A 15,932-nucleotide genomic window follows, 5' to 3' on the forward strand; every position below is an offset into this window, starting at 1 on the left:
TGTTTGATTGATGAATATGCAACCAGATTGATAGCAGATGAGAGACACCAACAAAAGATGCGTAAACAAATTAAACATTGAGAAGTCAATGAAGTCTTGCAGTGTCTGTGAGGAGAATTGATATGAACTCATGTTTTCCAGACTTTTCATAGAATAGAATCCCTATAGTGAAGAAGAAGGCCATTTGGTCTATCGAGTCTGCACCAACCCTCCGAAAGAGCACCCTACCTACTCCCAAGCCCCTGCCTTATCCCCATAACCCCGTAACCCTACCTAAGCTTTGGACACTAAGGGGCAATTTAGCACGGCCAATCCACCTAACCTGCACATCTTGGGACCTTGGGAGGAAACTGGAGCACCCGAAGGAAACCCACACAGACACAGGGAGAATGTGCAAACTCCACTCAGATAGTCACCCAAGTAATTGGACCTGTGGCCCTATGCTGTGAAGCAACAGTACTAACTACATGACCGATGACAAAATTGAGAACTTTGATGAAAATGTTTTTTTAAGATACATGATAACTTCAGGGTTAGATAAAATGACAGAACCTGAACAAGTGTAATACTCTACTGTATTCAGTAGGTCTCATAGTCAATGATATTATTGTGAGGTGAGGAATAAACAGATATATTTGCTGAAGTTCCAAAATCATTCGCTACATATTTTGGTCTAAGAAGCAACAAACCTTAGAGAGTGTATATTCAACAAACGTGTCCAATAGCTGGCTGACTCTCTTACAAATTAATTGTGCAGTGTGGTTGAAGGCTGTGACTATGGTAAGCGTAAGTCAAAGCCCTTGGGACAAAATTGTTGTGGGGGCCACTGATGATGCCGTTTCAGGAACACTACAGACCAAGAAAGAGCTGAGTCTAGAAAAGGCCATCCACATAGTCAGACTGTCAGAAATTCATTCACAGCACTGATCGCTTTTATGTAATAAAAGCAAGCCATGGTGCAGAACAACCTCAACTGCCCAGGTATTAAAGCAACAAAGGGACAGAGAGACTTCAGGCCAAGGAAAGCAGTATCTAAGATGACCACATGAGGATGGGCAAACATGTCAATGCCAGGGAACCAAAGAACCTTGCAGGTGAGAGCAATATCCAGCAATTCCAGTGCAGTGTTTGAAATGCAACGTTATGGGTCAATTCGGAAATCTCCGCAAAGCTAAGATACCCTCATGGGCGGAGGATCCCAAGACCAGCGTTTTTCAAACATTTTTACCTGGGACCCATTTTTACCAACTCACACGCCATCCTTTAGGACCCACACCGGCTGAACTTCATGACCCACGGTGGCCAACCTTCATGACCCACGCCGGCCGACTTTTGTGACCCACCATTTTTGCTTACCTTTAATGCGATAGGTGAGCCTGCCTGGTCCTCACGATCTCACTTGCTTTGTTATTCAATTTTACATTTCAAATAAAGACTTCAGCTGATGATTTAATTTCGCACTGTCCTCGAACTCGCCATGCTTAATGTTCAAATGCCTTTGAAGTTTTGATAGTTTTAAACTTTCATTTGCCAGTACCTCCCTGCGTATAACACACATGGGGCTGGATTCTTCTGCTCCGCCTACCGCAAGATCACCATGGGCGAGACGCAGACATTGGGAAAGTCCATTACCCTCGGGAGGGATTCTCGGGTCGCCGTGTGGGCATGGCGGGAGAATCCCGCCCAATGGCTTCGCATCCTGGTTTGCCTTGGCACAATTAATAAAGCCATACCCTAAAAAACCATCTTTATACTGCTTTGTTCCTGATTTCTGCTTCTTCTTAATGGACAGTTCTCCCAAATCCAGCAGATTTTGTTGTGAGATCCTGGTCTGTTTGTGTCTCTGGCCCTTTCTTCCTTATTACGAAACAATCCATTTAAAATTGTCCAGTCCTGCTGCTTGCTTGCTGCTGACAAAATGGAGGAATCTCTCTTCTGCCTAGGCCACGTGAGGTCAGTGTACGCGGCGTGACCGGCTCTCTGCGGCCGCTGCAGGCAGGAAGACTGCATCGATTAAAAAGAAAATCTGCTTTGGGGTCAGCTTGCTGATGTCATTTATAAAAGCCGGTCACTTCCCGTGATTGGGAATGCCATGACGCATGGCACCACACCCCACCCAACACCCACCCATGACCCACTCCCGGGTCGTAACCCTGGGTTTGAAAATGACTGCCTTGGACAATTTATGAGATTGAGGTACCGCATCTGGTAGTCCTTCTTGGGGGAGGCCAAGAATCCTGGAATATCTTTTTCGGAATGTAGACTTCTCAGAAAACAGGGGTTCAAACTGGATATGTCACAGTCCTCATGGATAAGGAACTGTGGCTGCAAGACCACCGGCTACGAATAAGAGGTACACGAGTCTATGGGCTGGCGGAATCTGACTTCTAGTTACAGGCATGATCCTAGACCACTAAAGTATGCCAACAAGCAGATATATGAAATCAATTGCATCACCCGAGACCAGCTACTTGTCTCCTGAGCAGAGATGGAGGTCTTGTCCTTAACCAACTTAAAATGGAAGAAGACAAGACAATTTTCTCTGGTCAACTAATGGAACTGCAAATTCCTGAGGGGTCCACCTATAAATAGACTCTTGACTGTGACTTCAGCTCTGAATTATCTTCACTCTTTATGGAATCGCTTTGTCCAATTTTGTTGTTGGCGGCAGAAGTTCCTCTTTGGTCAGACCAGCCAAACTTTCAGATAATTGCCAATGCACCTTGATGGAAGGTGCACAGGAAAGTGACCAGAAACAACAGAATAAGCCCTGACCCCAGCTCCAATAGTTGGCGCCAGACTACCTGCGAACAGCATAGTACAGAAAATGCAACTTGCAGCCAACGAGCAAAGCTGAAAATAAATCCTGGAACAAGGAACTTCCGACCATCAACCTGTCAGAGCACACCTCAGTGAGGCACGGAGAGATGCAGAAAAACACAGCGCTGCGATAAAAGTCAAACTGCAAGGTGAGGCCACTGATGAGGAGCATCCAAGCGACAGGGCCGAGACACCTTCAACCCCCACAAAGATCATGTCGCCAACATGGAAAAAGAAAAACTGGCTTCGTACCACAAATGAATAGAGTGAACGGTCACTCCTGAAAGAATGGGACAAGCCGGTAGTCCCCGAGCTGAGCAGGTGGGTCACTGACAATGAGAAGTTCAACTCCTGATGCAGAAAGAATGTATAAGGAGAAGAAGATCAACACAGCCTGCAACTACAACTCTGAATCATCTTAGGTTGCTCAAATCAGAGCCGACCACTCCTCCAAATGTAATCAGAACAAAATCTGGAAGAATTGTCAAGTTTCTAAACTGTCTGAATTTTATAATGTCAGATATTTGAAGGGGGGGGGAGGTGTAATGTAATGATTGTAATGTAAATATGTTTGGTAAAGACTCGCGGTGGAGAATGTAGTATAAGGGTATCTCGCAAAGAACTATTTTTCTGGCCCCCTGAGTGTATATTTAATTTTCTCTAATTTCAAGAAATCGACCATGATTAACTCCAATAGATTTATGAGAAAAGACCAGGAGATTCAAGGCAGGGTGGCTTTGACGGTGCGTTCTCCTGGTGTATGTGAATGGCAGGTCTTTATTCAGCAGTTCATAATTCTCGCTAAGAACTTCCAGGAGAAACAGAACATCCTGAGGCATCGACTTTAAGAAACGTCTATGACCTTCCTGGCTACAAGGCCTACTCAGTGAGTTTTAGTGTTCTGCAATGCCTCACTTTTTAAAAATAAATTTAGATTACCCAATTATTTTTTCCAATTAAGGGGCAATTTAGTGTGGCCAATCCACCTACTCTGCACATCGTTGTGTTGTGGGGGCGAAACCCACGCAGACACGGGGAGAATGTGCAAACTCCACACGGACAGTGACCCAGAGCCGGGATTGAACCTGGGACCTCAGCGCCGCGAGGCAGCTGTGCTAACCACTAGGCCACCATGCTGCCCTATGCCTCACTTAAAAGCCTGCAAACTAATGTTTCATTATCTTTTTCCAAACGTGAAAACAGAGAGGTTCTTACTGGTTTGTTCTCTTCTTTCTTCAAAATGTCTTCCAATACTAAACCCACGACCGACATTAGGCTCCCTCACTTGTAACTTCCGGACCCCCTTTTTTTTTTTAGATTGCTATGCTGTCCCAAACCTCAGGCATGATTCCTCTTTCTAATAAGTCTCTAAAGCATGTGACCAATTTCACCAGCCACTCTTTAAAGAAGCCTTGAATGAAGTCCATCAGGACTTGCTGAATCAGCATCTGCAACATCCTCAATTTATCAGTGAGCACCTTATTTGAAATTGATATTTCTTTAGTACAGTACTTCCTCCATTCCCTCACCATAAAGGGATTACTCAGAGTTTCTTTGATGAACGTAGCGAAGAGGCCATTTAGAATATTTTCCACTGCTTAGTTGGTTGATATAATGTTAGCTTTGGGATCTTTCAATGTCCATACTATTACCTTTCTTACGAGTTTTCTCTGAATCTATTAATAGGAATCCTTGCCCAATATTTTCATATGCCTTGCTACTTCCTAATCTAATTTCCTATTTAAATTCACCGTCAGCTTGTCTCTGTTACCGTGAGCGGGATTCTCCGGTCCCCCAGCCGCGTATTTCTCGATGGCACCTAGTACGCTGGAGGCAAATTCTATCTTCCCGCCGCTTGTCAATGGGATTTCCCATTGTAGCCACCCAGCAACGCCACCGGGAACCCCATGGGTGTGGCTGAGCTACCAGTGGAAAAAGTGAATCGCAACAACCAGAGAATTCCATCCTTGTTTTTATATTTATCTCACTCCACTATGCTTACATGGAGTTTTATACATTGGGGACATGCTTTATTTTAGAAAAAACTGATGTCAAATAACTGACTGTGCAAATGGTAGGCCCAGAAATACAAAAAAAGAAATGATGTAATTCTACATCTTGCAAATGTCAAGAACGAGAACAATTTTCTTCCCAGTGAAAGATAGAAATAATTAACGATTTTCACTTTAGTTATTGTCACTAAATATACTTCAGTTCAGTGAAACAGATTCCTGACATTCTTTATCCCATCACCCGTTCATTCCTTTATCGCTCTACTTCATCAAATTTTATTAGAATTCCACAAAATTTAATTTGCACCATTAAAATGCAAATTATACAGCAAGTTTAACCATGGAACTTCAATAAGACAAAAATGGATTGAGTCATAAAAGTAATTTTCACTGCTTCACTGTTCCCGAAAGACATTGAGCGAAATAATGTCCAAAGACAAGGGTTCAGTACGCCTCTCTCTCTCTCTCTCTGCTTCATTCGCTCTCCCTGCTTCCTCTGAGCAGTTCAAGGACACATTAACAGAAAGCTTCAAGACTACCAGGCTACATTTGTATAGGCGAAGGCAGAAATACCGACAAATGGACTTAGCCACGTTGATAGGAAGCTGCAAACTTCATGTTAGGTTGCGTCTCTGCGTACTTCTCGTTATCGCTTCAACTGTAAGAATGGTATCAAAGAATGTAAGTATCCAATATCAGGGATGAATCTGGGAAGTGGTCAAAAACATTTCCCCTTGGAGCAAAATCATGAGCCTGAATATTTTGTTTGATGGGGCCTCATCTCCCACCACCTGAAGAGTGAGTGGGGACCCCACCGACTCCAACTGCCCCATGGCCAGTTCACGCTCCAATGAACCGCTCACTTGGGAGGAATTCCTGCTTTAAGATGGCTGCCGGCCAATCTGATTGGCTAGCAGCCCTCCAGTGCCGGCAGAATCAGCACTGCAGTGGAAAGAAGCAGAACCACACCATCATACCTGAGACTAAGTGCTGGAACCAGATGACAAGGTAAGTGTAAGGGATCCCAGGATGGGAAGGGTAGGGAAGGCCTGGGGGGGGGGGGGGGGGGGGGGGGGGGCTAGCATTTATTGCCCATCCCTAATTGCCCTTGAGAAAGTGGTGGCGAGCTGCCGTCTTGAACCTCTGCAGTCCCTATGGTGTTGGTACACCCATGGTGCTGTTAGGGAGGGAGTTTCAGGATTTTGACCCAGCGACAGTGAAGGAACGATGATACATTTCCAAATCAGGATGGTGAGTGACTTGGAGGGAAACCTCCAGATGATGGTGTTCCCAGGTATCTGCTGCCCTTGTCCTTCTAGGCGATAGTGGCCGTGGGTTTGGAAGCTCCACACACAATTCCCCTTTGTCCTTGGTGAATATAAGCTGAATTTTAATTACATTGGATGGTAGGATTTTCATCGTTGTCTCTGGGGTGGTCTTCACAACTTCATGCATTTTTACACGAGAACTGAAAAAGCAAGGAAGCGAGAGTCAGTATGACTTCTCTCTCCGCCCCCTCCCTAAAGTTAACTGCCTGGGAAACAAAGGCAAACTAACTGCCTCAACACCAAAACACACATCATTCCCAGCAGAGCCGTGCCCAGAAGTCAACATTTGTAAGCATCTTGTCGTCACAATGCACATGTTTCCTGAAATATATGATACATTCTTACAACCTTGTCAATAGATACAGTGTGCTTGGGGTTGGGGGGGTGGACTGAGGGGAAGGGGAGAAGAGGTTGGATGGCATAATTAAGGGGCAGCACGGTAGCACAATGGGTAGCAATGTTGCTTCACAGCAGGATCCCAGGTTCGATTCCCGGCTTGAGTCACTGTCTGTGTGGAGTCTGCGCGTTCTCCCCGTGTCTGTGTAGATATCCTCTGGGTGCTCCGGTTTCCTCCCACAAGCCCCGAAAGATGGGCTGTTAGGTAATTTGGATATTCTGAATTTTCCCTCAGTGTACCCAAATAGGTGCCAGAATGTGGCGACTAGGGGCTTTTCACAGTAACTTCATTGCAGTGTTAAAGTAAGCTTACTTGTGACAATAAAGATTGTAAAAAAAAAAATTAGCACAATTCCAAAGTATATCATTTTCAATTTTGGTCGGGGCTATTTCAGTGCAAGGAGCAGAGGAAGAAAGGTGTTTCGAGAATCCCTTGAAGTGTGGCCTTGGCAGAAAGAATCTCCCTGGGGCCAGTAACACGACAAAGTGCTGTTGAAAAGCGGGGTCTGTCTCGCTGCTGCAGCTGCCGAGAAACACCCCACTAAATGCACCGTTCAGCGGCTTTTGACTTGAGTCACGCCCTTCGCTTCCACAGTCTTATGTGGTACAGAATTCACCACCTCACCACCCTCAGAGTGAGGAAATTAGGAACTGGAGGTTTGCCCCACTGCCTTTCATGGAAAGTAATTGCCAATTATTTTATGTAGGCTTGGGAAAAGCAAAGAATGAAGCATTAATAACATCATTATGTGACCAGTGCTGCAGTTGTGCCTTTAAATTTATTACATTATTTTCCATGCTTTGAATACTGGTTACCTTGCCACGCAAAACAGCATAATGTTTATAAGCAATAAAATGTGAATTATCAGGAGGCAATTTATGAAGATGCCTCCCTTCATGTCACACATCATGGGCACGCTGGTGTTTCCCGCAGTAAAACGTTCGATTTTATTGCTGTAGAACAGTCTGTCTTTCTGCATGATATTCCAGCGAACGCACTTATCGGAGGGGCACCGAGAACAAATGGTGAAGTCAAGTTTTGAAACATAATTGGCCAATATTTCAATCTGGCGCGCTGACAAACCAGATTAGAGAGCAGGAACATGTCAGATTCTGCACTTGGTTCCTGAAGCACTAGCTCGTGATTTCGTTGAGGGAGTCAGGGAGGTTTTGCGTGGGAACTCCACAGCATGTAAGGGAATGGAGTCAGAGGGGCAGATTAACCTCAGTGGCGGTTCCTTGCATTCTGTCAGGCTAAAACTGTGTGGCACTGGTAAAATCATGGGTACCAACTCCATAGCGTCCCGCCCACAAATTATTTAAGGCAGCGGGACATTTCAGGGGGAATAGTACAGCATTCCTAAAAACAGAACAGGGCAGGAAAATACAAAAGGATCAAGGATAAAATGAATGAACAAAGGGAAGGAGGAAGTAGAAATTCAGCTGTCCCATTTGCGCATGAACTGGTTATCTGGGTTGGGTGAAATTCTCCGTTACCCTACTTTAAAGAATTCGATAATTCAGCTTTATTATGGCAGCATGGTGGCATAGTGGTTGATGTGTTAAATGAGTTGGTTTAACATTGACTGCAACTGGATGCAGTAAGACTAGAAACAGGCTTCCGACACAGGAGATGGTTCAACACGGTTTTATTGAACCTGCTGATTGCTGTACATAATCTGCTGTGGGTTGACACTCTATTAATCTCAACTGATAACCTCCTACTGGCTTGACCAGACTAGCTCTATGTCACATGGAGACGGTGCGTATTGCCTTGTGCTCTCTAACTATCTCCGTAGCTGTGTCCTGTGAGAAGAGGGAGAGTCTTGATGATTTGTGTGTTTTATAGTGGTAGTGTCCTGTCTGGTGATTGGTTGTTCTGTGTCTTGTGTGTTCATTGGTTACCCTGTGTGTCAGTCACTGCCTGTCTGCATCTCATTATATACATGACTGGATATTATGACAGTGGTTAGCACTGCTGCCTACAGCACTGAGGACCCAGCCTCGGGCCACCTTCTGTGTGGAGTTTGCACATTCTCCCCATGTCTGCGTGGGTTTCACCCCCACAACCCAAAGATGTGCAGGCTAGGTGGATTGGCCATGCTAAATTGCCCCTTAATTGGAAAACAACAATTGGGTACTCTAATTAATTTTTAAAAGCCCTCAGTTTTATTAACAATGTCCAAATGAATTTCTACTCGAAATGGTTAAATGGAGCCAACTGCTTTTCAGAAGCACCCTCACCTGGAATCTGAATCGTCTTGGTAGGATTCATCAAGACTTCAGTATTAACAGAGGAAAAAAGCTCCAATCGCATTTTGTACATAGTTGAAATAAACTACTGCCCTGCCTCTTCTTTAAGACTTGAGATTTCAGCAGCCATATTCATTGCATTCCACAGTTATGCGTTAACAGGGGCTGTTTAGCACAGGACTAAATCACTGGCTTTGAAAGCAGACCAAGCAGGATAGCAGCGCGGTTCGATTCCCGTAACAGCATCCCTGAACAGGCGGCGGAATGTGGCGACTAGGGGCTTTTCACAGTAACTTCATTGAAGCCTACTCGTGACAATAAGCGATTTTCATTTCATTTCATTTTCAACTGGCACAAGTAGGTATCAAAGCTCTTGGAATAAGGGCAGCACGGTGGCCAAGTGGTTAGCACAACCGCCTCACGGCGCTGAGGTCCCAGGTTCGATCCCGGCTCTGGGTCACTGTCTGTGTGGAGTTTGCACATTCTCCCCGTGTCTGCGTGGGTTTCGCCCCCACAACTCAAAAATGTGCAGAGTAGGTGGATCGGCCACGCTAAATTGCCCCTTAATTGGAAAAAATAATTGGGTAATCTAAATTTATAAAAAAAAAGCTCATGGAATATACTCCATGGATTGAATTTTTGGAGTGCCTGTTTGTGGTGGGCAAAAATCCTCCCAGTCTCATGGGGGGGTGGGGGAGGGAAGCTTGGGGGGTGGGGGTGGGGGTGGGGGGTTGGAGGGGTCAGCCTGCACCACTCTGCATAAGTAATTTTAAAACTTATTTCATGGGATCTCTGCTATATATTGCTCACCCCTAATTGCTCTGGAGAAGGTGCTAATGAGTTGCCTTTTTGAACCACTGCAGTCCATGTGGTGTAGATACACCCACAGTGCTGTTAGCGAGGAAGTTCCAGGATTTTGTCCTGTTTTTTTTTTCATGGATTGTCCCTGACTTTGATTGTTGGTCCCTTGTGGGGGCACCTCTTGGTCCTGTGTTTCTTGGAGAGCCTGTGGAAGAGTGGCCCTGGGCGTCTCCAAGGTGAGTTTGAGTGATTTGAGCAGGACTGCGAGTGAGTGAGGTAGCCAGCAGAGAGATGATGATGTCATGACTCGACAAGATAAGATGGAAGTTTTAGTCGATTCCAATACTCCCTCCCCCTCTGTCACCCGACGCCCTCACATGCAGTCCCTCTCACTCCCAGTTGAAGAGTCACCTACAGTTGCTCGCCTTGGCAGAGATCCAACCAGTACGTGTGGTGATATGCATCACTGTAAATACACAAGGGATTAATGTAAATACACTATGACTAAGTAAACACTAGAGGAAGCACCAGAGACGTCATGACATGCAGACATACAGCTAATGAACACAGAATAGGAGATGACCAATGGGCAGTCAAGACACCCAGAGGTGACACTACCACAAGTGGGCATGACATAACCCATATATAAGGACAGGGCACACATGCTCTGTCTCTTTCCACAGGCGACGCTTAAAGAGTAGGACAGGGGCAGATCAGAAGCATCACACCCACCACGCGGCTTAGAGCAGACTGGTTAGTTAGCCTGAGTTACTATAGCAAGATTAGCAGGAGAGTCAAATTCATAGAGAACTGTGCTAATGGTTCAATAAATCACATCAAACTTACTTCAAAGTCTGGAGTATCTTTTGGTCAAAGCTGCATCGAGTTGCAGCCTGTGTTATCCCAGCCTGTGTTATCCCAGAGTACATAACACAACAGTATGCTTACTTGGATGGAGGAGCCAGAGACGTGAGCCATCAAGAGAGGTGAGCAACGAGCATACGTCGGAAAAGTGTGGGTGTACCTCTTACATTCTAATAATGAACAGCTGAACACACTCAGGGGTTGACATTTGATTAACATCACAGAGAATAGGCAGAGTGGAAGAGATGGGAATTGACTCCTGTTGAATAGGTTATGTACTTTATTTAGAAAGGAATTAGCTACTAATGCTTCCGAAGTATATGAATGAGCATGCCCTTGGCATCAGCGTGTCTCCACATGCCTTCATCATGACCTCTGCTAATTTGCCGTATCCCCTAGACATGAACCCTGGTAAGAACCTGAGTCAACTGAACATTTCAGTTTAATGCGTTATTCATGACATTTTGTGCAAAGAGACTACGCAGGAGATAATTTATTCCACTTGGGAGGCAGCCAGGTTTCCTCACACGAGGAATGAATTCTGTTCTCGACAGAGTTATTATAAATAGCCTCAATTTTTAACTCACAGTGCTCAAACAGAAATTGTTAAATGTTTAAGACTGGCTGACATTATTTTGCACTACCATCGGAAAATACCCTCCATGTCCATGGGATTGCCTTATCTGACATTGTCTGACAAGAAGTCTATGAAGCGGCTTTGCTGACTAACGCTACCTCAGGGCATGCCTGGGGTCTATTTGGTAGCACAGTTAGAATTATAAAACTCACTGAGGTGGAGCTTCTGCCAGAACTCTGTAGGTCTGGCAGCATCTGTGGAATGAGAGATAGAGTTAACATGGAGTCCAACATGACGCTTTTTCAGAAGAAGTCATTTTGGACTTGAAACGATGGGCGCGATTGAACGGCCATGTTGCGACTGAAAAGCGGTGTGATGTGATGTGGCAGATAGAAGCCGGGAGATGCTGCTCCCGATATCTACCCAGCTCGCAACGCCTTGCAAGATCCAATGTAATCTCGAGAGATGTCGCGATGTGAATCCTGCGGGATCACCTTTTGGCAAATCTGCATGTTAGAGTAAGTCAGCTGGCCCGACTGTAAAATGCAGTTTTCCAAGGCAGGCACGGGATCTATCCCCTTTGCCTCAGAGACCTTGGGTGAGAGCTGTTCAGTACAGGTCTCCACAAAGAGGGACCAGATGGAACGGCACTCGTGGGGGTCACCCAGGGGATCAGAGGCCCCCAGGGGCATGCCCTTTGGGTAGGGTAGTAACCTTGGAACTGCTGGTGGCACCTGGGCACCCTGGCACAGCCAGCCTGGCTCCTTGGCAATGCGGGCACCGGGAAACACGCGGCTAAACATGCTCGCTATGGGACTTTGTTCCCATTTAGCTAAGTGCCGCTTGTTAACTCTGGGTCGAGCGGCGCAGCGAGAGGTAAAATCTGCAAGGAAGCTGCCAGCCCCAAAGATGGCTTTATCCGTTGTATTGCCAGGGATGTCGAAACTAAATTCCAAGGGCGGGTCTCACAACGTCACCTTGGTTCCGGGTGCCTCTGGATGAGACAGCCCCACCAGCAACTTATGTTCCAAAATATCAGGGTGCCCACAAAAATTAAGGCATTGAACCCCTCCCCCACCCCTGAATACCACTCCCCTGAATAGCCGAGATATCCCACCCCTCTCCCTGCACGGAACACCACCCATGCAACAACCCCTGCCCCTCCCCTACGGAACACACCGCAGCTCTGCCCCTTGGAACTGTTCATTACATCATTAGCGGAGGGGTGGTGGGGACAATCGGAATGGGAAATCCCACCAGTGTAAACTGCGTTTTTGGACTCCTGTGTGATTTCTTGCTCCTGCCGCCAATCCTACCCTTCCCGAACCCGTTGTTTCCATGGCATTTCCATTAATTGTCTCCATTTGCCTCCTTTCAAGGGGACTCTTAAGCATTTTGTTTAGGTGCACAGAGTACTAACTGGCACTTCTTAAAAGTTTCAAAATCTTAAATAAACTATTTAACTTATTAAGGAACTGACACCAATTAAACTAGAAAGTGGTTCTGCAAAGCTTTTTCAAAGACATTTTCAGTTACTTAAAGTAACGGTACTCATGGGGGTGAATGAGGCACTCCTAATAAAAATGCTTACTTTTTGTGATAAACCTATTTCCAGTTGGAACAATTAAACGGCATCAGGTCACAAATCTGGCAACAATTTTTTAAAACGTGAAATAAAGAATGTTCGATTTGAAAATGTTGCCCGGCTGTGCTGCTCCATGGACATGTTAACCTTGGTGCTTATGCAAATGAGTTTGAGGGGAAACTCGAACCATATGACCACTTCGGCAAACCAGAGTAATTTTATCCCTGTGGTCTAATGATAGTTTCACAGTGGTTAGCACTGTTGCTTCACAGCGTTAGGGTCCGAGGTTCGATTCCGGGCTTGGGTCACTGTCCGTGCGGAATTCTCCCCGTGTCTGCGTAGGTTTCCCCCAGGTGCTTCGGTTTTCTCCCACAAGTCCCGAAAGCTTGTTGGGTGAATTGGACATTCTGAATTCTCCCCCTGTGTACCCGAACAGGCTCCGGAGTGTGGCGACTAGGGGATTTTCACAGTAACTTCATTGCAGTATTAATGTAAGCCGACTTGTGCCACTAATAAAGATTATGCCTAAAGTAATCTCCACTTCACCGGGTAGAGGTGAGCTTGAAGATAGAATACTCCTGGAATAAAACTCATGGGCCCTAATTCCATGTTACATTTGGCTGGTGAATGTGTTCTTTTTATTTTTGGCTGCAATACAACACAAACATGGGTACTGTAATAACTCAGATGGTCCTGACAGAAAGAAACAGCTTACCTCAGAGTTGAACCTCAGGTGACAGACGTTGCAGGAGATTACTTGCTTCTTTTTTGGTGGTAATGTAACGCCAAATGTGTGATTTATTACTGCCTTTTGAACTGGATCCATCTGCAATTAAAAATATTGACAAGTGTGATTAACTTAAATGTTACAAAATAAACTGTTTTATCACTTTAAAAGTGAAACAGAAAGAAAAGGTACGACAAGAGAGGTTCCCCGGCAGCTACGTTGGCAGAGGCAACATGTAGCTGGGGCGTTTCGTCTTTGAGGTCCCAGTTTTAATTCCCCATGGGATAATCTTAACCTGGTCCTCCCAGTGGAATACAGAATGAATTGGATCAGCTGCTTATTTTACAGCCTGTCCGTACCACACAGATTGTCTGCATTTCTGCTTCCAATGGTGTGACTGCCCATCTATTGCTAGCGCCTTCTCAGAAGGCGACTGAAAGCTCAGGTGCCTCCAACTATGGTCCCAGTGAACACCCTCAGCAAAGGGGCTAATTGCTGGCTCCTTGACCACCTTCAGGAGTGGTAATTCTGAGTTTACAGAGTGCCTGGTCCTGCGTCCACCCTCGGTTATCACTCGCCATTTAAAGCTGCATTGGCTTAGCACTATTTGAAATCCAGTGCTGTATGCTTTGTTGATTTGGGCATCATTAACAATGACTCTTCTTTTCTCAAATGGTGTCGTCTCTAATTTTGTTGAACGTGAGCAGTGAATTGTTCAAATCCTGAAGTGTCGGATTGTCCAACGGGCTCAGTCATTCATTCTCAGGTGGGACATTGACTGTAGCCCACTGTAACTTAACATGCTGATTGTTTGGGAGAATATTGGTAGAAAGGGGTTGATTAACTGGGTGAAAGCAGTCTTGCCCAGGACACGTATGCTCTGATGCAGACCTTGCTAGGGTCAGTGGGGTCACTTGATTTAAATAATGCCGGCATGTGGACATGTGAGAGATGAAGGTATTATTGTTGTAGTCTGTTCTTGAGCATTATTTGGCTCTTGTGGCCTGACACCACTGTTTAACCTCATAATTTGTGTATCAAAGTTGGTACTCCAGAGCAGTACGAAAATATTGGGCACGGTATAGCTCGACACATGTCAGGTAGAGGCCATTGAATTCCGTGAGAATTTTGCGACGCTCAAAATGCCTTGCAAGATTTAACAGAATCTCATGAGATGTCGCAATCTGGATATTTGGCTCCTTTAAATCTGTGTCTCCGGGATTCTCTCGGCACCGGGGATTTAATGGCCGTGCCTGGGAGACCTCACCGGGGCTCCGTTTAATGCTGGTTTCCACAAACATGGAGCAGTTGTAGTGGCCCATGGGGGGTCTCCCAGGCGATTAGGAACCCAGGGTGGTTGGACCATGGCAGGGTGGCACCATAGCACCCCCTTTGGCACCCAGGCACCTTGGAACTGCACGCCTGGCACACTGGCAGTGCCACCCAGGTACTGCCAGGGATGGGAGTGTGGCACTTCCAGGATGAGATGGGAAATGCCAGGCTGCCAGCAGTGCCAAGGTGCCCAGGTGTCATGTTGGCCCTGCCGGTGTTCGAGCCCAGGGGGGCCTAACACGGTGGGGGGGGGGGGGGGGGGGGGGTTGTTCCTGGGGGCCTCCCCAATAATGGGTGTGGGGGGGGTGTTGAAAATGGGGGGGGGGGTTGAAGATTGAGGCAGCTGGAGAAAATGGCGCTGGGCTCGCCAGCAGGAAATGACACAAGTGCAATCTCGGCGGAGAGAAACTTGCCGATGCCAAAAACTAACGGCAAACTGCCGGTGAATACCGCAATTGCACAATTTTGAAGTAGAGCAGGGGAGTTATCCCTGGTGTTCTGGCCAATACCTATCCTTCAATAACATCGCACAAACGGACTATTGTGGGGTTTGCTCTCTGTAAATTGGCCGTGGAGTGTCCTACATTACAACAGCATTACGGGAGGGATTTTCTGGTCCTGCCCCACGTGGGACCGGAAATCTCCACCTGAAGTCAATGGACTTTTTGCTATGAGATGTGGCCAATGTGACAAACGTCATCATTGGTGCTTTGGAAAGATCCAACGACACAGGATGTCGATTTTTTTTGTGTGCAAAAGCTATCCCTTTGTGAGGACTTCATTAGTTAATAATACAATAGGCTGCCTAGTAAAGCAGTCATGGCAAAGACAGATCTCCACAGAACTGAATCCACAGATCAGATATCCTGGGAACTGAGACCATAGTTCCTTGGTTGAAGACCAAGTGGGCACCAGGTATTTCCTCCCACTGCCCAAATACCCTACCCTACTCAACATCCTCAAAAGCTATGGCAAGGCCTAATGTATTACCCGTCTGTACAGAAATGGCAGTTAACTGTTCAATTCTACCCTGCACATGATGGCTGCTCCCTTGTGATGATAGGTAGGCTATCATCTGTATGTAATATGAGTAAGTCATCATCATCTGCATGTGTATTTCAGTTATATGTTTTACTGTTGTAGTTCTAGCATCCGACCAGCAGGTGGGGCGAGTATGTAGGCACGGGACCTGGATGCACCATGTGTTTGTCAGGAGTTGATAGTCACATATTAGGTA

The 15,932-nt window shown here is 46.0% G+C and overlaps 1 protein-coding gene across 7 annotated transcripts in view; it reads right to left on the reverse strand.

The window, feature by feature from the left end:
• Positions 1–15,932, reverse strand: part of znf385c (zinc finger protein 385C) — a 468,492-nt gene that overhangs the window by 55,976 nt on the left and 396,584 nt on the right. For all 7 annotated transcript variants that reach the window (XM_038778606.1, XM_038778605.1, XM_038778607.1 and 4 more), the window contains one exon: positions 13,352–13,462. In XM_038778606.1, coding sequence (XP_038634534.1) covers positions 13,352–13,462 — 111 coding nt within the window. The remainder of the gene's footprint in view (positions 1–13,351; positions 13,463–15,932) is intronic.

Source organism: Scyliorhinus canicula, chromosome 19 (assembly GCF_902713615.1).
Source record: "Scyliorhinus canicula chromosome 19, sScyCan1.1, whole genome shotgun sequence".
NCBI classification, from domain to species: Eukaryota; Metazoa; Chordata; class Chondrichthyes; order Carcharhiniformes; family Scyliorhinidae; genus Scyliorhinus; species Scyliorhinus canicula.